This window comes from Sporisorium graminicola, chromosome SGRAM_7 (assembly GCF_005498985.1).
Source record: "Sporisorium graminicola strain CBS 10092 chromosome SGRAM_7, whole genome shotgun sequence".
NCBI classification, from domain to species: domain Eukaryota; kingdom Fungi; phylum Basidiomycota; class Ustilaginomycetes; order Ustilaginales; family Ustilaginaceae; genus Sporisorium; species Sporisorium graminicola.
Genome location: NC_043737.1, coordinates 166309 through 191937, shown reverse-complemented (window position 1 = coordinate 191937; position 25629 = coordinate 166309). Strand labels below are relative to the sequence as shown.

Here is a 25629-nt window from a genome sequence, read left to right as displayed (position 1 = left end):
TCTAAGGCGTGGTGCAGTGGAAACACGCAAGCTTTTGCTCAAGGCCATGCTGCGTGTGCGCGTGTGAGCGTGTGGGTGTGTGGGTGTGAGTATGAGTGGACGCAACGCGCAGGCACAGGCGCGGGGGAGCAGGAAGGTGAAGCGCACAAAACCCATGTCAGCCGTGTCGCGCTCTCACAACATGGCTGAGCGGGCAAGCCCCCGAAGCTAACATCCTCCATCAGCGGTGCGCTGTGAGAGTCGGCCGCACACCACACACCCAAGTCAGCCCGTCGCTCCTCGTGTGCATACAAAGGGGAGGAAAGCCGATGCGGTCATGTTCGCAGCCACTCAAGTTTAGGTTACGCTCGTTTTGCATGATATGTACAATACAAAGGCAGCCTCGCTCCTCGTCGCTGCACCGTCCGCAACCCCGCTCTTGCAGCCGACTCTTTCACGTCCACAAGCCATACTTCTTGCTTGGCCACGTCTGCCACAGCCGGATGGTGCCGTCCTCGCTGCCACTGGCGGCGAGCTCTCCGTCCGGGCTGTAGCTCACCGCGTGTGCTGGACCGTGGTGGCCCTTGTGCAGTTCGCGCTCGTGCGCCGAGTCGTAGTCGTAGATGCGGACCCAGCCGTCGGCGCTCGAGCCGGCGACGAAGCGGTCTGCCAGCGTCGGGTGCAAGCTCGCCGAGCTGACGGGGACGCTGAGCGTGTGCTTTTTGCGGACGGTGCGCGTGGCGGCATCGATAAAGTAAACGTCCTTGCCGCTCGTCACAGTGAGCAGCTCGCCAAACACGCCCGCCGAGCGCTCCATCGACGTTATCGGCTCGTCGAACCGCATCTCCTGCACCACGGCGAGTGTGCGCGTGTCCCACCACCGGATCGCCTTGTCCTCCCCCGCTGACACGATCATGTTCTCCACCTCGGCCCCACCGCGGTGCCACACACTGCTCTTGATCACTCCCTCGTGCGCGAACCCGCTCCCCGCCGCAGTGAAATACTCAGCCTCGGCATCCGGACGCTGCAAGTCAAACAGTCGCAGCTTCTTCTCGTGCCCTGCGGTGACGACCTTGCTGCCGCTCGCGTTGATCGCCACAGTGCGCACAATGTGGTTGTGCGGGAACGTGTGTAGGCAGTCGCCCGTGAATGTGTCCCACACTTTGGCGCTGAAGTCCGCCGAGCCTGTCACGGCAATCGACGCATCGCCACCGGAGAGCTTGCCGCACCACACGGCACCCTTGTGGCCTAGGAAGGTGCCCACCCAGTCGCCGAGCCAGTCGCGCAGCATCGGGTTGCCATCCTTGCATGAAGAGAGCAGCGAGTAGGTGCCGTCGTCTTGGAGTTCTGAGAACTCCAGGTGCACGACCGGCCGTGTGTGGCCTGAGCATGTGAGCGGGACCGACTGCGCAGTTGAGCGTGCAGAAATACGGAAGCGAGAGTGTCAGTATGGAAGGCCAATGGAGCTGAGCGAGAAATAGCATAGAAACGTACCTTCTGAGCAGGTGTCGAAGTCATAGTATACAGTTTTCTTGGCGGAGCAAGCTACGCTGCGATCTCGAGAGGTAAAACGTCGACGAGAGAATCCTGGTTTGTGGTAGCCGATTCGTGGTGCGCTTTTGCCAAATTCAAGTGCTGATGAGAGGCCGATGCTGGTGTGTGTTACGAGATCAGATGATGTACTGCTGCGGGAATGCGTCGATGTGAGTGCTGCTTGGTGTTATTCCGGGAGCTGCGAGCGTGTTCCTGTGGGAGCTTTAGAGGCGTTTAGTGCTTCTGGGTATATCTCGCGCGTGTGTTTGAGTCCGGTAGCCAGACGCTTCCTGTGCGTGCGAGGCGAAGAGAGATGAAGTAGATGCTTGAGCAAAGCAGATGTTGCTATCGACCTCTAAAGAAACGTCCAGTTGCCTGTGTTGGATCTGAACCTCGCGGGATGGTTGGCAAAACGTCGTGGCGTAGGAACCGATGACTGAATTGCAGAAATTGAAGCCAAGCCTCGTATGTGCAGCAATCCTGGCGATGTGCCGATGCGAGTCGTACCACGCAATCGTAAGGCGGTGCTTGCCTACCGATGCTGTTCACGACAAGCCTTCTTTCTTTGATCGCTCCCTGGCTGAGCTCGGCGCCCTGTTCCCTGAAGCTGAAGCTGAAGCTGAATCAGGCGTGTGCGTGTGCGTGTGCGTGTGCGTGCGATTTATGATCGTCAAGAGTCGTTGCTGCTCTCCACGAAGCAGGGCGAGAGAGTGAGATGGTGGGTTAGAGCGAGGTGAGAAGGAAAACCCAACTCTGAGACTTTTCGAGAATGAGAGTTGGCTGAAGTGTCGCACACTCAACTCGTAATTCATTTCCATTTTCCCTTTTCTTTTCTTTCCAGGCGCGGCCAACAGAATTCAAGTTCGTCTCGTTCTTTGGCACTCTCTGGCGGCCGCCGCCTACCCAACCATCCCGATCGCTAGGAGGTGCCCGATACTTCACTCCTCGCCTTGCTCCCTCACTGCTTCACTGCCTCACTTAGATGCGTACATGCTGAAAGATGCTTTCGGTGCTGCAACATCGCGACGACTACATGAATGAACTCGATTCGCTTCAGACCGTAGGCCTCTCCCACTGCGTCTTCTTCGTCTCGATGTGGACGTAGTAGTAGCTGCCGAGGTTTCTCGACTTTCGTGGAACCCAACCAGGAGGGAGGGGCGAGTCGTCTTCGGAGCTGGGAGTCATTCCCGCATCCCGTGTGACTGCCACTGCGGCTGCTGGCGCTGTCGCTGTCGAGTGTTGCGCTCCTGAAGACGCCTGTGATTGCATCGCTGCCCCGTTCACCGTCTCGGCGCCGTTTCGAGACTTCGCGTCTGCTGCTGCACCTGTGCCAGCCTTGCTCGGCATCTCGGTACCCGCTGTAACAGCAGTTGCTGTTTTCATCTTCTTCTTGGCCGGAGCCTTAACCGGCGAGGCGCCCACCTTCTCCTCTGCCTCCTCTTCCGAGTCACCAATTTCACCTAGGAGTACGGTCTTGAGTTTCGCTCGTGCTACTGCCAGCGCACCTTTGAAGCTCGCTGTGCGCGTCCACGTAGCCACGCTGCTGCCCCGCATCGCCTTGACACAGCCCGACAGCAGACCCGCCACACTCAGCCGCGCCCTCAGTTCCACATGCGAGTCCTCGTCCGCTGCCACCTTCTTGTCCGCAGGCGTCTGCTTGATCTGCTCGGCTACACGTGGCCCGTCCGAATGCATTCCCAGCGAAGGATAGATCCTGCCCGCCATGTGTCCAATGGTCAGCGTCGTCTCGCGCGGGATGCGTGTCTGTAGCCGATCACTGAGCGAGACCATCACAAATCCAGCCGGAAGCGGTGGCATCGGTGGGAATCCCGGCTTGCCGTGCAGCACGCTCGGCTGCGGTAGTCTCGCCTGCAACTGCCTGGCCTCTTCCTGACGCGCTGCCGCGTCCAGACTGTCATCCCCCTCGAGTCGCTTGACGCTTGCTTCAATATCGGCCTTGACCGCATCGTACTTGGCCTGCGGCATGATTTGGTAGATCTCGCCCGCTACACGCACCGTTTTGGGCGCTCGAGGATCCTCGTAAATGGCCGCTAGCTGCAGCACATACGAACTGTCTTCGTCGAGAATGATTGCCACCGCATCCGGTGCGCCCGACTGCGTGTCGGCCACCAGCATCGCGTTGAGCTGCTGCTGAAGCTTCTTAATGTCACTTTTCGACAGCTTGAGGCGCACCACGTCGCCTACCCAGATGCGCTCCAGCCCGAAATACATGCCTTGAAAGTAGCGCATACCGGGAGCAGGCTGGCCGTCTCCATTGCCCACGTTCACTCTCGCGCCCAAATCGCGCAGAACCCCCTGCGGGGTGTCCGACCCTGAATAGGCATCCGTCAGATTGTATAGGTTGCGCAGCACCGCCGCTGCCTCGATGGCGAAACCGAGCGCCACGATCGCCTGGGTATAGTTGGGTGGGCTGAGATCGGGCTGCCTCGCCAGGTTGAGATGCGGGTACTCGTGGTCTCTGAAAAGCCAGGCGTGATCCTCGTGCGTGCCCATGCTGCTCTCGATGATTTCTTCGGGAATGGACCCGACTAAATAAGGTATCAAAGAGGTTTCGGGCACTCGGACCTTCTCCATGGTGCCAAAGAACGTGATCTGGTACGCCATTGACTGCTTGATGGAATCTGCACTTCCGAGCACAGGTGGTGACTCGGCCAGTCTCCTGGGCGCTGACACCATTTCAAGACTCGTCTTTTCGTCATCGTCGTCGGGGGCGTACCCGAGCATCGTGGTAAACTCGATCGCAGGGTCGAGGATCACGGCTGGCCACGACGCAATCTGCCTTGTCGACTCGGTGGGATCGACGACAGGCTGGTCGAGTACGCACCAGACCAGCTCCCCGACGCGGAAGCGCTCCTTTTCGCCACGTTTGAGCTGGTGCATCATTTCCTGATCTCGTTGAGGGACCGACGCGATCGTGTCGCCTGGCACAAGTCGCTTCATGTCGACGCCGCGCACCGCGATCGACGTGAGAGCTTGCACCTCGGTGCCGTCCGCGTTTTGCGACTTTCTGCGACGGCTCACCTGAGCAGCGCTGGATGCGCTTACATGCTCTCCCTTGCGCTTGACGCCAGCCGCTTTTTTGGGTGTGGCGTCGCCGCCTGTGGAAGCACGTGGCCCCTTGTGGCAGTACTTGCAGCGACAGTTTGCCGCGTTCATTTCTGGGTCGAGCAGGAGCCAGACAAAGTGGTCAAGCGCTTCCTTGGTGGATCGGAAGCGATGGGCGTTGCTGCCGAAGAGGTATGGGTCAGTGCGCGGATCGTATGCCGGGCCTTTGCGCTGCTCTGTGAAGAAGTAATGCTCCGGGAAATCGTATAACTTCCATTTGGCCTTGCCGCGGGAGAGTGTGTCGAGCTTAAAGTACTGGGCCAGTTGTTCGCCGAGCGCTGCCCGCCAAGTGTCATGCCTTCTTTCTTCGCGCTTGAAGACATGATAGTAATTTACTTCGGCGTCACTTTTAGATGGGATGGCAGTGTTGGGTGGCCCGTAGGTCGGGTCGCCATCGGAACGGGGGAACTTGATAAACCCGTCGGGGCGGAAGATGGACTCGTCTTCGGCCACTTCTCGTGGTGATAGCATGATGGGAGAAGTGCGAGCCCGAGCGATGCTGCGACGCTGGCGTGGGTTGTATCAAAGGAAGAAATGGTGATACGCCTCCTGCGGAGAGGCTGAGCCGGTGTGGCAGCTGTGTCAGATGGCAAGGGACACTCCGCAAATATGATGTCGTGTGAACAAGTGAAAGAAATCGGGCAAGCGTGCAGAGCCTTGTGAGCTTTGCGGACGGATGAGGCTGTTGGCACACAGTGCGCGGCCGCGATGCCAGCGACTCTGTGCGGATCGCGAACGAATGTTTCGAAGCAGAGCTTGCGTCCAGCGGGAGGCTCTCTTTTGATGTCGTGTTCGAGCTCTGCTTTGTTCGGCTTGAGAGAAATTGAACACTCAGGTCAACTGAGCAGGTGTGGGTGCGGGTGGGTGCGGGTCAATGTCGGATGAGGTCATCGTATGTGATGCTTTCGAGCTCTCCTGCATGGGCGACTCGAACAGCGGACTCAAGAGAATGGACGTCAAGCTGCGGAGACGGCGAAAGAAAAGCGGAAGGTGGGTGGGAAGTAAGGATGGAGATGATGGTTGGGTGGGAAGTGGGAGTGTTGGATGAAGTCCCTTTGGTCACCAAAAAAAAAGAAGGGTAGAGCTCGAGTGGAGTTGGTCTGTGGTCCAGCGCGTTTTGGCGCAGCAAGCGGACGCGCAGCAACTTGATACAATAGCTTAATTTTGGGATCTTCTCAGACTAAGCTCAAAATCAAAAACGGCCTCTTCCGCTTGAGCCTTGTTGCGCGTGGGAAGACATGAAGTCATATGCAATGAGGGAAGGTGCGGAAGAATTTGGATACATGAAGAGACACGAAACTGAGCGTAGAGAGCAGGGTATAGAAGATGGGCCGTCAGCCATCTTTAGCGAGGGTGGGGCGAGTCTTAAAAGTCGGTAGCGTTCAGTTGCTGCTGCGCCCTCCTCGCTGCGCGCGTCTCTTTGGAGATGGCGTTGCAGTGCTTTTCGAACAGCTGCACAAAGGGACGCAGGCTCGTCTTTTCCCAATCCTGCTTGACCGTGGCGCCGTCGTTGGACCCTGCTGCGACTTCGTTCTTGTAGTTGCTCTTGACCGCTGGCGAAGCACTCTTGTGTGTCGCCTCGTACGCGTTGAGCTCGCGGAGCAGCTGCGCTACCGTGGGGCAGCCATCTTCCGGGTCAAAGTCAAACACCTTGGAAGGCTCGAGCGGAACACACACCCTGCCCGTGGCCGGGTGAACGACAAAGGGCGACTTGAGCAAGTGATTGAGGTGCTTGGACACCTCGGCGTCGATGCGTGGATACGTGTACTGGAGGATAATGTCTTCGAGACAGGGACGCCAGATGCGCTCGCTCTTGTACTCGCCCGCTCGCTGGGCACATTCCATGACGTCCTGCCATTTGTCCAGACTGGATCGGTTCGAGGACCGTTCCCATTTGGAGCGCAGCTTCTCGATGGCTTCCGTCTCGGACGAGGGGAGAAGCTGGAGCAGCACGTTCCATTGGTCGGCGGAGCGGAAGCAGTCTTGATCCTTGAGCACCGTGTCGACAAAGGCGAGCTTGAGAGGTCCACTCTCGCTGCCCTCTCCTCCGATGGCGCGTCGCAAGCTCGGATGCAGGGATCTGCCGCCAGCACTGCCCATCCAGCCAGCATCGACCTTCTTCACTTGGTTGGCGCCGCCCTTGATCACCTCGAGCCAGCCAACGATGGCTTTGCGCGCATCGTCGGCTAATTGGAAGGCCTCCTTATCCGAGATCCAGCAGTGGATACCACGACGACCCGAGTAGACCCAGAGTAGATGGTTGAACCCAAAGTCTTGCCTCAGTGCCTCGTCGAGCACCTGCACCGCCACGGCAATGAACGCCCAGCAGCGCTTGCAGATACCTTTACCCGAACAGCACGTTCGCACCTCGTCGTAGTCGGTCATGTCGATATCGAACACGAGCTCGCGCTGCACCGGCTTGAACGACGCCTTTTGCACCGTCTTTCGGTCCTTGGGCTTGGCGGTGTAGACAGGACCGATCTCGAAACGCGCCGGGTTGAGACGGCAGACCTCCTTCTTTAGCTCTTCAGCGGTGGAGAACGAGTTGTAGCGAAGGTACGCCTCGTTCTGCAGCGTAAAGGCAAACTCGCGGTGGGTGAAGCATTTGGTGGCAGCCATATGGGGCAGATCGTGATTGAGCCAGGAGAAGAGCTGCTTCCACGGGAAGAGACGACGATAGAAGCTGAGCATCGACATGGGGTCGGACGAGTCGCGCACCTCGATGGCTCTCTCGTCGATCGAAGTAAAGGCGTTGTCGGGAAGGTCATCGTCCAGGTCCATATCCGGCGGTGGAGGACGTGCGGCAGGTAGCGCCGAAGAAGATGCCATGACAGCAGCGGAAGCCATCTTGCAAGTGATCCGATTGAAAGAGAAGAGTTCGATGGATACAGTCGCGAGAAGAGGCAAGCAATAGAGAGCTAGGGAGAAAGAGGAAGGAGAGAGAAAGGCTGAGTCTGCACAAGAAGCAAGCAGGCAAGTGTTGCATTCGTAGCAATTATTCCAACGCGCGCGTCTCTCTGAGTCTGTTCAACGAGTAAATTGGCGTTGACGCGTCTATCGAATCGGCCTTTTGGTGTGAAATCGGGTTTGCGATCCTGGCTCGGTCAATTGTGCGGCGACGCTTTGGGCAGCTCGACTGCCCTCTCCACATTCGCAACCGTGGTCCTCATCACCGTCCCCATCAACTGAATCCCTCGAAAACTCGCATTCTTCTGATATACTATGGTGCCCTACAATGGGGCCCGCACAAAGGTGCAGCTGAAGTTGACCATCCAACGATGCAAGATGCTCCAGGAGAAAAAGGTGCGTTCCACAGCAGCAGCTATACTCGACATTCGCAGTCCGTTCCAGTACAGGCTCTGACACACTCCCTCGATGCAACTTCTGCAGGAAGCCATGGCGAAACAAGCACGCCGAGACATCTCGGCACTAGTTGAAAAGGGCAAACTAGAAACAGCCCGCATCAAGACCGAGGGCATTATCTCGGAAGACATCCATCTCGAACTCCTAGAGCTGATGGAGCTATACTCCGAGACGCTACTCGCCCGCTTCGCGCTCCTGGACATGCCCACGCGCGACCCAGACATCAGCATCCTTCCTGCGCTCACCTCAATCATCCATGCTGCCCCTCGGACCGAGTTGAAAGAGCTGCACGTTCTTCGCGAGATGCTGATGGCCAAATTCGGCCGGGAATTTGCACAGGACGTCATGGAAAACAAGGACTCGTGCGTACCCGAGCGCGTGATGAACAAGCTCGTCGTCGACGCACCTGATCCCAAGCTCGTCGACCTGTACATCTTTGAGATCTGCAAGGCATATGATGTTCCGTTCTCATCGCCTCACTTGCCAGAGACCAAGGTGGAGCAAGACGAAGAGCAGGTGGAGGAGCAGGTGGGAGAAGAGGAGAAGGGGTCGAACGACGAGGCGGGAAAGGACAAGGTGGCCGAAAAGGAGACGGTCAGGTCGACGACGACGAATTCCAAGGTGGATGGAGCAACCAACGATGCAAAACAGCAGGAATCAGCTCCACCGCGCAGGAAGACCGACAAGGAAGAGTACGACTCGCTAGAAGAACGCTTTGCTGCACTCAAACGTCGCTGATCTGCGGACACGCATCCGAGTGAAATATAGAAGTGTCGCATGCGTTTCAAAGACTTTGCTAATTGTGGGGTATATGAGAGTCTAAGCTGATAATACAGGTATAGATAGTGTACATGTTGCAGTAGTACGGCCATTATTGGGTCGGCTGAGCCCGGCCGAGAGTCGACTGCTTCGCAGCATCCATTAGTCGCTGCAGCGTTCGCTCTTCGTATGCTTTCGAGTAGACGCTTGTCGTCGTGGCTGACAGTGGCTCGGCGTTGCTAGTCTTACACCCTGCGATGGGTTCTCGGGTCAACTTCGAGGTGGTGGGACGAACACGACCGATATCGCTGGATCTTTTGATTCCATGGTTGCGATACCATTCTACCCTTTTGGGCTCGACGTACACCTTTTCCTTGGTCTCGCTCTCCTTGGTATACTGAGCCCAGCCAATGAAACATTCCTCGAGCAAGCCGGAACAGCGCATCTCGCCACCCGTCTCTACCGCCTGCCACGCATCCTTCAGCGTCTTGAACGTTGCCAATGCCATGAGCTCCCTTTTGAGTTTCTTGCCGGATGACGGCAGCCGGATCTGCAGATGCTCGAGCTCTCCAAACTGCTTCGCCAATGTCGTTGCTAAGGGCGTCGAGAGCGGTTCGGCAGGCACAGTGAGCGATGCTTCAGCGAGACCTGTTAGCTGCGCCAGTTGCGAAGAAGGAAATTGCACCCTTACAGTCGTGTCGAGCGGATGCAGTTCTGGTTCCTGGTCTGCCTTTGCTTGCTCTTCGTCCTTTCTTCTCTTGTCTGCCACTGCTTTGTGTTTTTGCTTTGCCTTGGCCTCGATCTCGTCCTGTTTGCGCTTGACCAACCGTCTCGACTCTGCCTGAAGCTCGGCGATCTTGGCGATACGCTCCCTCGCCTGCCTGTCAGCATCTTGACGCTTTTGTAGCGCCTCCTTCTCGCTACGTTCAAGCTCCTCTGCCATCTGACGGCGTCTGCCTTCGTACTGTTCTTGTCGTTCCCTCTTGGCGGAATCTTCGGCATTGCTTTGTACGGCTCGCGCTCGTGCTGCAGGGTCCATGAGCGTCTCGTAGGCAAGATTGATCTCGTGGAATCGAGTTGCAGCTTGGACCGGGTCGACATCCTTGCCAGCCTTGTCTGGGTGGTAGCGCAAGGAGAGCTTGCGGTAGGCCTTTTTGATCTCGGCCTCGGTCGCCGTAGTAGGGATAGCGAGAATCCGGAATGAGTCGTCCATCTCGCTGAGTGAGGACGACATGGTGGCGGTTGTCCTTTGGGTTCGAGATGGAGGAAGAGCAAAGGCTGAGTTGCCTTTCAAGCAGCCAAACAGGGTTCGCAACACTCTTGCCCGTCTTCCGGAATTATGATCATATTTCCTTTTTTCTTCGGGCTTTGATTTTCCAACCACAAAAAAGTGGAGAAATTGATGAAGAAATGTCAGACAAAGCTCACTTTCTTCGCAACCAGAACAATCTCTTCACCACCACAGCACTCGCTTGCATCAGTGCAGCAGGGTCACAGCAGCATGGCATCAATAGCGAGGCCAATGGGTGCTTCTATCGCCCAAGTTACCTCCAGCCTCCGAAATGCTGCCACACTCGGGGCCTTGAGACGCACAGCCGTTCTGTGCCCTCAGGTCGGATCTTCATCGAGAACCTTTCGCACGAGCACAACCGTCTTGTTAGTGGCCTCATCTTCAAGAGCCGCAACAGATGCAAGCGCGACTACAGAAAATGCGAGTCAGGCCGAAGTGAAGGCGAAAAAGCCCAGGCGCAAACGTCGAACAAAGGAAGAGATCGAGGCAGCGCGTCTAGCTAAAACCGCCTTTGGCGTGCCCATTCGCAGCCAGAAGAGGACGAGGAGGGCCCTTGGCGGGACTGCTGCTGCCAATGCAGAACGCGACATAAAGCAAGGAAGAGAAGAAAAGCCTCCAACACGGCGGGGGCGACCCAAACTCAAGCCGGACGATCCGGGAAGGGAAGCAAGGAAGCAGAGCCGACTCGCTGCTCTTGCGTTGGCACAGGCGCAAGCAGACGAGCCGCTCAGTGCGCAAGTGATGGAGAATCTGCTTTCGCACATGGCGTACGACCACTTGCCTCCCAGAGACGAATGGAAGAATGCCTTCCCTGTCTCGAAGCAGCACAAGACCAGCTATCGATACTTTGTCAGCAACCGCTCCACCATCCGTGATATCATTCCGCATCTCGGCATCACGGATCCAGAACGCAACGGCGAAAAGGTCACCATGATCGAAGGCTATCCAGGGCCTGGCACATTCGCCACCGAGCTTCTCGCGATGGACCAAGTGGAGAAAGTGATCGCACTCGAAGACACACCCTGCTATGTCAAGAAGCTCGAAGACCTGCGAAATGTGCTCGAGCAAAGGCAGCCGGGCGCGAGCGACAGGCTTGACATTCTCAAGTCGTCGGCTTACTTGTGGGAGACGTACAACGAGCTCGTATCTTCCGGCAAGCTGGCTCATCTCAACAATCGTGTCACCACTTCGGATGGTCAGATGGTGGATTTTACTACCAACAGCTTCGTGCCACCAGACCACTCGGATGCGAGCTGGCAGAAGCTTTCGCCCATGGTGTTTTTCGCGCAGCTGCCCAACACAGTGTACGGCGAGCAGCTGTTCGCGCAGATCATCACGGCCATTGCCAGCCGTATCTGGCTGTTCCGACACGGACGAGTGCAGCTCGGGTTTGTGTGTGGAGAATCGCTAGCCAGGCGGTGTCTCGCTGAAGCGGGGGACAAGATCTCGCGAGGTAAGCTGGGCACGACGGTCCAGTGTCTCGCCGACATCCAGGTGCACAAGTATGCACACGAGTTGGCGCCGCACACGCACCACTTCTTCCCGCCCACCATGAGCGTCGGCCCGCGCGTCACGGTCTCGGGCACCTCGCTCATCCCCAACAGCAACCCCTCGACCGGCCTCACGCGAACGGGCATGGTCATGATGACCGTCACGCCTAAAAAGAAGCCGCTGGTGAAGGCAAAGGAGATTGAAGCGTTTGAATTCATCACCCGCAATCTCTTTATTCTGCGAACAAAGCCCGTCGGCGACGCACTCACACACGTAGCGCCTGGTGGGCAGAACGTACTCAAGATGACGAGCCCAGCACAAGTCGAAAAGGGTCTGATCCGAGAGGAAGAGGTGATCCTGCCAGAAGAAATCGTGGGCGATCTGACCAACGTGCAGTGGGCCTGCTTGGCACGCATGTTTGAGAAGTGGCCGTTCCGTCCCACACATCTGTTTGAAGAGGGGAGGGTCAAGCCAGATAACAAGGGTCGCATCTAGACTGTCGCAAATGGCAACAGAAAGCTTCACTCATAACGATGGCTGAAGAGTGTGGTTGGTATGAAAATGGTGCTTCGGATTGACGCCTTGCATTGATGATAGAGCTATATTCATGCATCTTGTTCGAGTCCGTGTGCTGCTTTGCGTCGGAAGGCGGCCTGCATCATAGCAAAAGTCATCATTGGGGGTCAGTACAATACGAACGAAGTGAAAGCATGCGAAGCAATCACCATTGAGCTGCAACTCACCTGGTCTCTAAGCCACTGTCGGTACTGCTTGATGCTTCCGATCTTTTCGCCATAGTAGTCCGGCACAGGGTTCTGCACCGACTGACGCGTAGGGTCGACACGGTTGCGCTTGATATGCTCATAAAAGTCGTGATCTTTCTGCGCAATCTGGGTAGCGTTCTTGCGATGGAGCAGGCCCCAGATCGAGGTGCCTACGGTAGGGCCGGTAAGCCAGCCAAGACCAGTGCAGGCGAGCGTGAGGCCGGCGTTGATGTAGATGGGATCGAGACCAGCAATGGTGTTGCTAGGATCGATTTCGAGCGTGAGAAAGTAGGATCCAGCAGCAGCGCCTGCGAGCAAGGTGGTGGGGATGGTGGTGACCATGCCGGCTAGACGACGTGACTTGCGCAGTTGGAGGTACTTGTCCCAGCTGAGGTGGTTGGTGGTTGCAGTGGTTGATGCCGAAGGTGTGGAAGATGAAGCCGAGGAGCTGGCGGAGAAGAAGGCTGGAGCTGTTGGCTTGAAAGGGCTATGGCCGCGGTTGCTGTTGATGCTGCTGGCCAGAGGAGTGGTCGAGAAAGCACGACCGGTGGAACGTGCCAGTGCTGGCTGAGCGAGAGCGATGCGAGACGACGAAGCGCCAGCAGAAACAGCCGCATATCTTGCAGTGACGGCAGCGGGCATGATGAAGGGATCCTAGCCAGACGAGCGGTTGGTATGATGGTGATGATGAGGAGGAAGAGAAGAGGAATCTCAATTTAGCATTCATGTTCGAGCCAAAGTGGAGTCGAGACTGAGCTGAGAAGAATGGCTCTGAAGAAGCGTCTCGGCCGTGACAAAGCCAACTTTTCTCCAGATTGATCGCAACTCGGATCGCCTGGAGAGGCGAAAGAAAAGAGGCAGCAGAGTGCGATCTTGAATTGTTACTCAATTTTTGGCACTTGGTCCGGTTCCTTTCACAAAGGGCGGCGCGCGGGCCAAAGAGCCAAAACGCAGCAGCAAAACAGCAGAACAGCACAGCAAAAGGAAATGTGTCGATCCGCTCATCGCCAATTCCAACCCGTCGTTGTCGTTGTCGCTCGTCTTCAACCACCACCACATCCACCGCCACCCCCCCCCCCCCCCCGGCCCTCAATCAACCTTGTGCGCAGCTCTTGCAATCATAGCCGTGTGCCAACAAAGCATAACGATCTGTAATCAGCAACTACTCAGGCTATTCAAAGCTGCATCTCGCTCAACATCTTCCCATTCACTGACCCCAGTCGCCATCCTCGGATCGACTATCTGCTTTCAGCACACTAGCCTACGCCGCTTTCTATCAGGCTTCTCTGCGACTGTACCGCGCTCTTCATTGCCCTTTGCTTCTCCTACCTCTTTAGCAAGGCTTCACCTATCAACGTCGACCGAAAGCTCTTCCTGCATCGCCAGACTCGACTCGCCTACACTGCCTACAAATAACTGTGCACGTTAGGTTTCCTCGCACTTGCATCAACACAAGCTCCTTCAACAGCTGTGTATTATCCTAGTCAACGGCCGTACAGCCCGAAAGTAGTCTCTGGAACGTCGTTCTCCTCGTACCATCAAAGGTCTTCTACTCCAACCACACGCATTCCGAAGCCTCATACCCACCACCTCATACTGCACACAACAATGTCAGCGTCAGGTCCAGCACCAGGCCAGTCCGAAGTCGCCTGGAAGCAGCAAATCACTGCTAAACTCTCCAAGGACGAACGTCCCCAAACCGAGGATGTCCTCAATACAAAGGGCAACGAGTTCGAAGACTACTTTCTCAAACGCGAACTCCTCATGGGCATCTTTGAAGCCGGCTTTGAACGCCCCTCTCCCATTCAAGAAGAGGCCATCCCCATCGCACTCACTGGCCGCGACATTCTCGCGCGTGCCAAGAACGGTACCGGAAAGACCGCCGCCTACGTCATCCCCTCGCTCGAAAAGCTCAACACCAAGAAGAACAAGATCCAGGCTGTCCTCCTCGTCCCCACGCGTGAATTGGCACTTCAGACAAGTCAGGTCGCAAAGACACTCGGAAAGCATCTCGGCGTCGAAGTCATGGTCACTACCGGTGGAACTACCCTGCGCGACGACATCCTCCGCCTCGGTCAGACTGTCCACATGCTCGTTGGCACCCCCGGTCGTATTCTCGACTTGGCCGGTAAGGGCGTTGCCGACCTCAGCCAATGTACTACTTTCGTCATGGACGAAGCCGACAAGCTCTTGTCGCCCGAATTCACTCCCGTCATGGAACAGCTCCTCAGCTTCCTCCCCAAGGAGAGGCAAGTCATGCTCTTCTCGGCCACCTTCCCGCTCATCGTCAAGGACTTTAAGGATCGCAACATGGTCAAGCCCTACGAGATCAACCTCATGGATGAGCTCACGTTACGCGGTGTCACGCAGTACTACGCATTCGTCGAGGAGCGCCAAAAAGTGCATTGTCTCAACACGCTCTTCTCCAAGCTCCAGATCAACCAGTCCATCATCTTTTGTAACTCCACCAACCGTGTCGAGTTGCTCGCCAAGAAGATCACCGAGCTCGGTTACAGCTGCTTCTACTCTCACGCAAAGATGCTCCAGGCGCATCGAAACAGGGTTTTCCACGACTTCCGCAACGGTGCCTGCCGTAACTTGGTCTGCTCGGATCTGCTGACGCGAGGTATCGATATCCAGGCCGTCAACGTCGTCATCAACTTTGACTTCCCCAAGAACGCCGAGACATACCTCCACCGAATCGGTCGTTCGGGTCGATTTGGTCACCTTGGTCTCGCTATCAACCTCATCACGTACGAGGACCGCTTCAATCTTTACCGCATCGAGCAGGAGCTTGGAACCGAGATCCAGCCCATCCCAAGTAACATTGACAAGAGGTTGTACGTCGCGCCTTCGCTCATCCAGGAGGCTGAGGGCAAGAGCCAGAACGGCAACAGGCAGGAGGGCAGGCCCGTGATTCCACCAGGCCAGCAGGCTATGCACGCCGCTGCCATCCCGCAGAACCAGAACTTTAGCAATACCGTGCCTCACAGGCATCGTGGCGGCGGAGGCGGAGGACAGCGCGGTGGAGGAGGTCGAGGTGGGCCGCAGGGTCACGGCGGTGTGCCTGCGCAGTAGACTCTTGCCGATGCTTTCCGGTCAGGTGTCGGCATTGCCCATTGTCATCCCTGCAGGCAGCATTATTAAAATCAAATGCGCCTCTTGCCCTTTACCTTCTCTTGCACTCGAGCAACTCTTCTCACAAGCGAGCGATGCAACCTGCGCGCTCGTCTGTCTCCCCTACACTCTCATCTCTGACACCGTTTCGTGCGCATATTCGAGCTCGATGTTTGTGCTGCGTTTTGTCGGCCATCGCATCGCAGCAATCGCGTTTATCGCCCCAACCACCTCGTCACGTTCATCTCCAACAGCACACTTCCTTGTCATCCATTGCTCCGCCCATAATCATCTCGTCCACGACTACCTAGCCATCACTCCGCCTCCTCTCCGCCTCTACACCGTCCCTATACTCATCAACCTCCTACTTCAATACAATATTCCCCCCTCCCCTCCCACGCTACCCTAGTTGCTGCTGATGTTTGTGGTTTGAATGTGCTGAAGATCACGGTGAAGGTTGCATTTAGTATTGATCGCAAATGACTGAGCTTTGACGCAGATGGGTATAATCGTACAAGTTGCGATGGTGCATGTTGCTTTCGGAGCAATGGCTTGGCTTGCAGATGTGAGCCGGTCAATTTTGAAGGGCGATGCAGCTAGTCGGGAGGCATCAAGCTTCGAGGGTGTACGTATTCTTTTCGAGCTGTAGATCACCAGTGAGCGGAGCAAATCGATCGCGTCGTCAGTACAGCAGTCTCGCGGCAGGGGAAGGCGGGGGAAGGAGTAATCGAAGTCAACAAGGCGGCGGTTGAGAGACATACCTCAACCTCGAGTTCGGCACGCAACCAGTCGATGCGATCCGGCGAGATGAGCAGATGCGTCTCGTCTAGATCCATAATGATGAATCGATTGCGTTCATCGAGCGACAGGATCAGCTGCTTCACTGCTGCATCGCTGAGATGGCGCCGACCCGTTACATAAAACGTACAACGAAGGTGGTGGTGAGTATGTGCACACGGTGGATGCGTGTATTAGGTGGTGGTTGGGGCTTACCATGTGAGGAGCATTCCTTTGTAGGCCTTCATCGTGGCCCTAGCTGCCCGCAAGCGGGAGATCCCCAGCGTTGGTCGGCTACGAAGCAAGACTAGAGCTTCGATAGGCTCGAGTGATTCTCCACGTGCCGCCGTGTCACCGTTCAAGGGACAGAGATGCGAGAGGGACAAGGTTCTCCGGTGCAGAGGTGAGATGATGGTCGCAGTCAAACAAAAAGCTCAGCTGAACAAGGCACAGTCCAAAAACTGCTCGTCTGTTCGAACCTCCACCCTAGATGGAAACCTAACAATCTGACTTTTTTCCGCCCTCCTGCTGCTGTCGACAGCCTTGGCCGCTTGCTCAGCTTCGATGGTCAGCTAGGTAGCTCTTGTACGTCTATAGTCAGGCTATTTACCGTTGCATGCCAGGCTGCATCCAACACGACGCTGGCCCCAACTTGACTCAATGCCGGTGTGGGACTATAGTGTAGGGCTGTTCCGCCTCTGTTCCCAAATTAGAGGGCGGACAAGCACCCACAGAGACCCGACGTCTTGAATCTCGTCTTGTTGCGATAATTTGCGATCAAGAGCTTGGGAATGGAAGCAACCAGAGCCATAGCTTCGACCGCACACACACTCTCAAGCATAGTCCGTTTTCAGAGCAACGAGAAGCGGAAATGAGCTAAGAAGAAGTGGCCGCGAAATGAAGGTCCGAGCGCTGCCCTGCACCCCACAACCACGACCACCACCGCGCACTGTTCGCTGCTGCACTCCCACCATCTCCCTCTCCTTCGCTCTTACAACATCAAACAGCATTAGTTCGACATCCTGCTAACTCACCCCTCAAACAAAAAGCAGATCTGGCATCCTGAGGGTCATAGCTTCCTCCTCGTTGCAAAAAAAGCAGCAAAAAAATCGATTTTGCGCGACGCCTGTGAGATTCGAACTCACGCCCTCAGAGAGGATATCCTAACATTCGCAGACACGAATTGCTTATCCGGAAGATAGCAGGGATACGTGTTAACCACTCCACCAAAGCGTCCTCACGTGCCTGACTTGCGTCCGTATCAATAGATAAAGCACACGTTTGGTTGAATTTCAGCAGGAGAGAACTTCGTTGCGTTCGGAGCTTAAAATTTGGCGGTCGACCTGCGTAGAAGATCATTCGAGTTTGGTACAGCACAACACCTTGCTTGGGCGATGCACCCCGGGCCTCATAGCGTGGATTACAAGTTTTGTAAGCTCTGCTCGCACGCTGAATCTGCTTTCTGCTATCAAGGTGTGACTTGGAAGCGACGTTGTGCAGGCTTAGATGCTTACGAAGCTGGGCGGTAATTGGGGCTGTGACGGGCTTGTGCATTAACTGATTGCACGGATTTCTGGCGCTGCTTCTGTGTCCAAGGTGCGTGCGAACGAGCGTGCGTGTGTGTGGAGGTGATGAGGATTGAATTTCAGTTGCTGTGCCTGCTGCCCCTGTTCTTCTCTTCCAACCATTCATCATCCCCCCCTTGCCGTCTTTTGTTCATCGCTCTTACGAGAGGGCGGACACCGTACATGACTTCACCTTGAAAACCTCTCGGTGCTCGAGAGCCTCCTTCCGATATCGACGCACTGCTTGAAAACATCAGGCCCAATTACGAACGACACCATGACCGACGCACCGCAGGTCCCCTTCGATCTCTACACATATACCCGCTCAGGTGCGACTGCAGCAGCTGTAGCCACTTCGACCACCGCAGCGACCTTCTTCAACACCGGCATCGGCTGGCAAAATGACGTATCTGGTGGCGATGGCAACAACGGCTCTGGAGACAATCCCGCCATTCCACTTCCCAACCAGCGGGCGTTCGAAGGTCCCTGGTTCTCGCAGCAGCTCTCGCTCTCAATCTTCATCGGTGTCGTTTCCTTCTTCATCTTTGTCATCGTCCGTCGTCGCAATGCTGCGCTCTTTGCACCGCGCACCAAGCTCAAGGGCTTCTCCCCACTTGACGACGGTCACGACTCGGGCTACTTCGGCTGGATCATGCCTACGCTCAAGACCGAAGAGATGCGCATCCTCCAGACTGTCGGCCTTGACGCGGCCATCCTGCTTAGCTTCCTCAAGATGGGCTTCTGGCTGTTCTTCAGTCTAAGTTGCTGGAGCATCCTTGTGCTCATGCCTGTCAACTACTGGCAGAACGGCGTTCTTGACGGCGTAAGCCCGGCAGAGGACAGGGATAATGCTACCGATCCAAATGCTATCCGCGATACCGTCACTGGCGTCTGGACCCAGCTCCTGGCTAGCTCACTGAGGAAGAAACACGATCCTCCGCAGGAGCCCTTGCCGCAGTTGCCGCTGCCTGCCAAGCCGGCACAGGCACAGCTTTACCACGCCACACATCTCCTCTCCGCCTACCTCGTCACGCTGCTTGCCATGCGCGCCATCTGGGTCAACTACCAGCGTTTCGTCCGCTCGCGCCAGCTCTACATCCTCGAGATCCTAGAGTCCATCCCGGCGCGCACGGTTGAGATCCGCGATCTCCCCGTCCATCTGCGCGACGAAAAGGCGCTGGCAGAGTACTTTGAGAACATGGACATGCCCGTCGAATCCACGGCTGTCGTGCGCAAAACCGAAGGCCTCTCGCGTCTGCTCAACCAGCGATCCAAGGCGTTGCAGCAGCTCGAAAAGACCTGGGTGCAATGGCTGGGCAACCCGACTGATGCCGAGGGGTACGACCCCGAAAAGATTATGCTCCTTGCTGCAGGTGCCAACCACGAGGATATTCCGTCTTCAAGTGTCACTGATGATCTGGTGAGGATCAGTGTCGATGACGATCGCACGCAGCGTGACTCGAGAGACGACCAGGAAAACACTCGACTCCTTGGTGGCACCGAGTACAACCACGTTTTCAACGGAGCAGACACGATTCGCACACACCGTCCACGTCCGACGCTACGCAAGCAGTGGTGGAACCCATTCAGCGAAAAAGTCGATGGCATCGACGAGCTTACGCGCCAGTTCAACGCGGTCGATCGTGCAGTGCGACGCCGGCGCAAGGTTGGTCGCTTCCCCGGTGGCAACGTGGGTTTCGTCACCTTTGAAAGCGCCGCCAGTGCCCAAATTGCCTCTCAGACGGTGCACTATCCCATGCCAGCCTACTGTGCAACCTCGATGGCGCAAGAGCCCAGGGATATCATCTGGTCCAACATCGACCTCTCCAACAACGACCGCAGGGTGCGACAGGTGCTTGTTTCCATCTTTATGATTGCTGTGCTCGTCTTCTACGTCCCGCCTCTGGTGTTTCTGGCGAGTTTCGTCTCGCCGGGCGCGATCAAAAAGTACGCGCCTTGGCTCGATAGGCTGCTTGGCACGGATCAGAGGCTGAGGGCGTTGGTGCAGAACAATTTGCCATCTTTGGTGGTCATTGGCTTCAACGCGTTGCTGCCACTCGTGCTCGAGTACTCGTCGTACCTGCAAGGATTGAAGGCGAGGAGCCTGGTCGAGTATAGTTTGCTCAAAAAGTACTATCTCTTTCTTATGGTTTCGGTCGTGTTCATCTTTCTGGTCGCTACGACGGCGTGGGGTGTGCTGCAGGAGCTTGCCGAGAATCCGATGCGCGTCATTGACAAGTTGGCTGCCTCGCTGCCCAGGGCCCGCTTCTTTTCGCTATCCTACGTTATCCTGCAGGGTATCGCATTGCAACCGCTGCAGTTGCTCCAACTGCCTACGCTGATCCTGCGTGGATTCTACCGGCTGTTCCTGACACGCACACCTCGCGAGTTTGCCGAACTGAACGCGCCCCCGACGCTGGCGATGGGCAACGTGTACCCGCAAGCACTCCTCATCTTCACGCTCTGCATTTTGTACTCGATCGTCTCGCCGCTGATCGTCATCTTTGGCGCCATCTACTTTGGCATCGCCTACGTGGTCAACAAGTACAAGCTGCTCTACGTGTTCTACAAACCGTACGAGTCGCAGGGGCAGGCGTGGCCGATTTCGGCGTCGAGGTGCATCTGGGCACTGGTGCTGTTCCATATCTTCCAGTTTTCGCTGTTCAGCGTCCGGAAGGAGTTGTGGATGAGTTCCGGGTTGCTGCCGCTGATCGTGTTTACGTTTTGGTTCAATGGGCACTTGGAGACGACGTTCGGTCCGCTGACGCACCACGTCAACCTCAGCAGTGTGGTGGAGGTGTTGAAGGAGAGGGAGGTGGATCCAGGTGTGGCCGAGTTGGCACAGAATGGGCCGCCGGCGCTGGCAAGGGCTGAGGTGGCCGGTGGGGAGGGCGTGGTGAGTACGGATCCGTCTGCTGTGTCTGCAGCGGCGAATGGCGGTAGCAGTGGTGTGCGGTCTGGAAGCATGACGCCGAGTGGGAGTCGGAGCAAGCAGCTGCTCTCGCTCGATCCGTCGCACAAGATCGATCCGGAGTTTACCAAGCTTGCTCTGGCGCGGTACAGTCACGACGAGCAGGACGACACGCTATTTGTCGCGCAGCGCGATACCAAGACCGACTACCGCGAGCCGCCGGGGGCGGGTTACTACCCAGGTGTGCTCAACACGGGCAGGAGGAGGTACGGGCACCCGGCCATCACGGGGATCCTGCCTGAGCTGTGGCTGCCGATTCCGAGCCAGAGGCTGGAGGAAGGTGGGGAGGATGTGACGGCGCCTGATGACTTGGAGGCGAATGCGACGGGGATGGCGCCTGCGACCACGTCGGCTCTCGGCGCTCCTCTGCGTGGCGATGATCGCGCGGCAGAGGCGGGCAGCCCGAACAACACGGCCGCGGCGAGGATTCGGGCGAGAGCACTGTCCAAGGCCGAACCGCTCATCTTGTCGTTGAGGAAACGCAAATCGAGCCTCATGTCCGGTCCGCGTCCCCGCCATGCCTCACCCAGCAGCACCCAGAGGCATTTCGGCGATGAACCCTCGGTGGACCGCGGATCGTCGCCTGCGCCGCCGGCACCGGACGCCGACACCGACTTTGGCGTCTGGTCCGACGGGGTTTCCGGTCCGCAGGGCTCGAGCTCGTCGGCGGCGGTCGGTGAGGCGTTGAGTGGCGGCTATGCGGTGGCCCCGGCACGCTCGCACCTGAGGGCTGCGCGGATGGAGAGTGACGAGCAGGGCGTGGATGGCGAGGAGGGAGAGGTGGACGATGAGGCCGAGGAGGGCGTGTACATCCATCGCACTGCTTCGAGGAAGGTGGGCGGTGGGAGGCGGAGGAAGGTTAGTGGGGTGCCGGGGGTTAGTTCGTATCATGATTAACTTTAAGTTGACCTAGCGGCGCATAGGTGGCCGGCGGTCGGAATTGCATATCGTTCTGGGTGTGTTGGCGTCGGTGTGGTTGCAGTTTGCTTGTGGTTCAGACATGACAGCCGCATGGGTCGAGTGTGGTGTTGCGTGACACGGTGTGCAGATTCAGGCCAAAGTCACACACGCGGACACATTGCCCTTAGTCGGCGTGACCATCGTTGTACGTTGTGCGCCGAAAGCGATGTCCCGGTCGACACGGACCACCCATGCAACCGTAATGTTGGTTGGGGCGTGGATGGGTCCATACTTGGGTTGCATGCCGCGGCAGCGCTTTGTGGAGAACCGGATGGGTCGTTGTCCTGAATTCGCCTTGTCGTCAGCAGTGACACCACGGGCAGTATCAGGCGGGGGAAGCGGCTGGCGAGCGCATGGCGTTTCTGCACTCCTCGGCCTGTGGTGGAACAGGTGGACCCAGCGGGACCGTGGGCATCCACATCGAATCCCGTTCTGCAGCGTCAAGTCACACACACACACCCGGCTCCGAGCATCTTGTAACTATCAATCAGACCCGTTTCTCAAAAAGAACATAGTACAGTACATTATAACAAAGGAGAGGACAGATGCGATAGTATCCGATGCCAATGACGCCTTGGCAGGAACAAAAAAAGCCGGTCTGGGTCTAGAAGAGCCAAGCGATAAACTTGCCCCAGGGCGTAGTGGGCACGATCTCGAGCGGCTCGTCCTCCTTCCTGAGCCTGCCGCTGTCGAGGTCGACCTCGGCGAGCTTGACGACCTTGGTCTTGTGCCAGAGCTTCCAGCCGATCCAGGGGACGAAGAAGACGGGGATGCCCAGGTAGTTGGTGAGGAAGCCCGAGGCGGTGAAGTTGCCTTTCAAGAAAACCTTCCAGCCGGAGAAGAAGATGACAATGGCGCACATGATGATGCTGAACCAGCTGGCGTAGGGCTGGAGGCGGGCGCGGTAGGGGAGTGCCGAGTGGTCGTAGCCCTGCAGCGTGTATGCCTTCCTGAAGCGCAGGTAGGCATAGCAGCACGTGGCCCATGCAAACAGACCCGCCACCGCCGACAGCGCCGAGAGCCACGAGAAGACCGTACCACCGCCGGAGCTGATGCCCAGGTACGAGAGCGCGCCGACGAGCCACGAGCCCCCCACGGCCACATACGGAATCCCGCGCCTGTCGACGCGTCGGAACACAGCGGGCGCCTGACGATCCAGCGACAAGGCGTACAGCGTTCGGCTCGAGACGTAGACGTACGAGGATCCGGCGGAGAAGGCGCTGATCAGGACCACGGCGTTGAAGATATGCGGAAGTACCGTCACACCCGCGTTGGTCATGGCGATGATCCAGGGCGACGCACCGGTGTACGAGCCGTCGCTCTTGAGACCAGGGTCGTTGTAGGGCACGATGAGGCCCATGATGGCGATACCGAGGATGTAGAAGAACAGGATACGGTAGAGCACTCGTCGGGCAGCCTTGGGGATCTGCGTCGACGGGTTCTTGGCCTCAGCAGCAGCGAGAACGACGGTTTCCGTGCCTACGTAGGTGAAGGCACTCTGCAGGAACGCACTGAAGAAACCGAGGAAGCGTCCTTCAGCACCGCCGATGCCGTTGAACTGGTTGAATGCACCAGGCTCCTTCCAGTAGCGGAACCCGAGACGGTCGTGCTTGGGGCCTCCACCGAGGTCGATGACCAGACCGAAGATGATCAGGACGACGAAAGCGAGAAGCTTGATGGTGGAAGTGACCACCTCGGACTCGCCGTAGATGTTGACACCGGCAAAGTTGAGCAGGGCACCGACGACCATCATGATGGAAATCCAGGCGGCGATGTTGATGTCGGCGTTCCAGTATCCGATGACAGCAGAAGCCGCCGACAGCTCCGAGGCCCAGCCGATGGCGTAGCACCACCAGTAGTTCCAGCCAAGCGCCATTCCGAGCGAAGGGTCGACAAAACGACTGGCAAAGTGCATGAAGGAACCACTGACGGGCAGGTAGGAGGACATCTCTGCGAGACCCTCCATGACACCAAAGATCATCATACCGGTGATGATGTACGCCAGCAAGACACCGACAGGACCAGCATTGGCCAGGGCGATACCCGAGCCGACGAACAGACCAGTTCCAATACCACCGCCAATACCGATCATCTGGATGTGACGGCTGCTGAGTTTACGAGAGACGGCACCCACGCCCGCTTCGCCCACAGGCACCTCGAAGGGCGACTTGGTGTTGCGCTGAGACTTGGCGTCATCGTTGACGGAGGCGGTCTTGGACGCCTCGTCTTCCGAACCGGGGGCTGCGGCATTGGCAACAACGGGGTAGGCCTTGGAGACCGAGGCGATGGCATCGCCATCGAACGACTGCTTTGCGGACGACATGGTTGGCGCGGTCTCTCCTCCTGACACAGGGTGACAGATCCTTGGAGAGAGTTTAATTTTGGGGTGAGGAGAAGGGTAAGGGGGTAAAGGTGGAGAGAGATGTAGGAAGGAACAGTCGAGAATCGGACTGGGTTATAAGGGTCGTGCGCAACGACGACTTGATGCCGGAGGGGCGAGTCAATCAGAACCCACCCACGAGTGGCTAGACGAGACACCTGGGATCACGGAATACCAGTCTAGCACAAGCACCACATGGCAATCGTTGTGCGGGCAGGCACATGATTCGAACAAGAGCCAGTCCTGCCTGAAAGAAAAAAACTTGTCTAGAACCATCGTCTCGAAAACTTCGCACCATGGCGCCATTCTGCGCATGAAATTTCAAGAGTGGACAGGGTGTCAGCGAATAAGCGAATGATCCGAGAGACAACTGCTTGCTATGCAGGTGACGGCAATCACGACATTTCGGTCCAATGAAGCACCAGTGTTTCCTTACGAGGCGTTATTCGACGGGCACAAAACTTTTTCCTGCACCGAAAAGGTACTGTACTGTACACAGTACAGTGTGTACAGTACGAAAAAGAAATGAAATGAAAAGGAAAATTCCCAGTTTCGGACGCCGATCTTTTTTTTTTTTAACCCTGTGGTGTGTGGTCAAGCTGGTGCCTGCGAGTCGGTACAGTAGATCTGCGCGCGACTACGGCGCTTGACCGATTCCGGACCGCTGTGCTGCCACGCAGCCCGTTGACAAAGACGTTCCTGAATCACTTGCCCAGTCAGCCAGAGTCGACACTTCTGTAAGGTGCGCGTGAGGTTCATATCGAACTCGTTACCGAGGAGCACATCTTGGGTTTGCGATGGCGTGACCAACGGAACGCCGGCGGGGTAGACCGATGGTGGCTGGCCGCTGGTGGGTGCGGACGTAACGGTGCTCGTCCCTTATTTCTGTTGTTCTTGGCTCAGCTGTCAAATAAACGGAAAAAGAAAATCGCTGTTCTAGCTCCGTCTGAAAAGTTTCCGAACCTCGTCAGAGCGACAACTGTGCTTGGCGCCGCGGTTAAACCTCTCGCTCTCTCTCTTTCTCTCTCTCTCTTTTTATATGGCATCGGGAGAAGGGTGCACACTCGCCCCGATCCCATTCAGGCACCTTCTCTCATCACCCCCCCACCTTTGAATGACGCCATCTAATCTAATCTCCAACCTCTCTCTCTCTCACAGATCACGCCTTGAGCTCTTCAAACTCTCCATCCCACGCCAACTTTTCGTCCCAGTCCCCCCCTGTCGATCGCTGTTTGAGCGCAACGGATGCACTTTGAGCGAGCAGCCACCGCCGAGATGAGAGAGCAACGCCACACTGCAGCGGGACAACTTTGCCACTTGATGCGAATACAACAGGACGGTGACGAATAATGCGATGTAGATTGCGTATGCAGAACAAAATGCTGAGACGGGGAAGAGAAAACGATCAACGGGCCGTCGGACATAACGGGTCGCTGACAATGAGTGGAAAATGCTATGCGATCGTGCCAGCCTGTGCCTGCCTGCCTGCCTGCCTGCCTGCCTGCGTGGACGATCAAGGGTATACCGGCGAGCTGCTTTCGGGCCAAGGGACA

The 25629-nt window shown here is 56.9% G+C and overlaps 10 protein-coding genes across 10 annotated transcripts; 4 read left to right on the top strand and 6 right to left on the bottom strand.

Moving 5' to 3' along the window:
- Positions 1-433: 433 nt before the first annotated feature.
- EX895_005522 (uncharacterized protein) lies at positions 434-1497 on the bottom strand (the record flags this gene model as incomplete). The annotated part of the gene is made up of 2 exons (XM_029886114.1): positions 434-1384; positions 1474-1497. The coding sequence occupies 2 exons, from the start codon at positions 1495-1497 to the stop codon at positions 434-436; spliced, it is 975 nt and encodes a 324-aa protein (XP_029737345.1).
- Positions 1498-2565: 1068 nt separating this feature from the next.
- On the bottom strand, positions 2566-5109 carry EX895_005521 (uncharacterized protein; the record flags this gene model as incomplete). The annotated part of the gene is made up of 1 exon (XM_029886113.1): positions 2566-5109. The coding sequence occupies one exon, from the start codon at positions 5107-5109 to the stop codon at positions 2566-2568; it is 2544 nt and encodes an 847-aa protein (XP_029737344.1).
- Positions 5110-6003: 894 nt separating this feature from the next.
- Positions 6004-7485, bottom strand: EX895_005520 (uncharacterized protein; the record flags this gene model as incomplete). The annotated part of the gene is made up of 1 exon (XM_029886112.1): positions 6004-7485. One exon carries the CDS (start codon positions 7483-7485, stop codon positions 6004-6006), a length of 1482 nt encoding a protein of 493 aa, XP_029737343.1.
- A 375-nt stretch (positions 7486-7860) lies between these two features.
- On the top strand, positions 7861-8739 carry EX895_005519 (uncharacterized protein; the record flags this gene model as incomplete). Its single annotated transcript, XM_029886111.1, has 2 exons — positions 7861-7941; positions 8029-8739. The coding sequence occupies 2 exons, from the start codon at positions 7861-7863 to the stop codon at positions 8737-8739; spliced, it is 792 nt and encodes a 263-aa protein (XP_029737342.1).
- Positions 8740-8872: 133 nt separating this feature from the next.
- On the bottom strand, positions 8873-9994 carry EX895_005518 (uncharacterized protein; the record flags this gene model as incomplete). The annotated part of the gene is made up of 1 exon (XM_029886110.1): positions 8873-9994. The coding sequence occupies one exon, from the start codon at positions 9992-9994 to the stop codon at positions 8873-8875; it is 1122 nt and encodes a 373-aa protein (XP_029737341.1).
- Positions 9995-10282: 288 nt separating this feature from the next.
- EX895_005517 (uncharacterized protein) lies at positions 10283-12037 on the top strand (the record flags this gene model as incomplete). The annotated part of the gene is made up of 1 exon (XM_029886109.1): positions 10283-12037. One exon carries the CDS (start codon positions 10283-10285, stop codon positions 12035-12037), a length of 1755 nt encoding a protein of 584 aa, XP_029737340.1.
- Positions 12038-12147: 110 nt separating this feature from the next.
- Positions 12148-12948, bottom strand: EX895_005516 (uncharacterized protein; the record flags this gene model as incomplete). Its single annotated transcript, XM_029886108.1, has 2 exons — positions 12148-12195; positions 12286-12948. 2 exons carry the CDS (start codon positions 12946-12948, stop codon positions 12148-12150), a joined length of 711 nt encoding a protein of 236 aa, XP_029737339.1.
- A 966-nt stretch (positions 12949-13914) lies between these two features.
- EX895_005515 (uncharacterized protein) lies at positions 13915-15384 on the top strand (the record flags this gene model as incomplete). Its single annotated transcript, XM_029886107.1, has 1 exon — positions 13915-15384. The coding sequence occupies one exon, from the start codon at positions 13915-13917 to the stop codon at positions 15382-15384; it is 1470 nt and encodes a 489-aa protein (XP_029737338.1).
- Positions 15385-18042: 2658 nt separating this feature from the next.
- Positions 18043-21633, top strand: EX895_005514 (uncharacterized protein; the record flags this gene model as incomplete). Its single annotated transcript, XM_029886106.1, has 1 exon — positions 18043-21633. The coding sequence occupies one exon, from the start codon at positions 18043-18045 to the stop codon at positions 21631-21633; it is 3591 nt and encodes a 1196-aa protein (XP_029737337.1).
- A 667-nt stretch (positions 21634-22300) lies between these two features.
- Positions 22301-24019, bottom strand: EX895_005513 (uncharacterized protein; the record flags this gene model as incomplete). The annotated part of the gene is made up of 1 exon (XM_029886105.1): positions 22301-24019. The coding sequence occupies one exon, from the start codon at positions 24017-24019 to the stop codon at positions 22301-22303; it is 1719 nt and encodes a 572-aa protein (XP_029737336.1).
- Positions 24020-25629: the final 1610 nt, after the last annotated feature.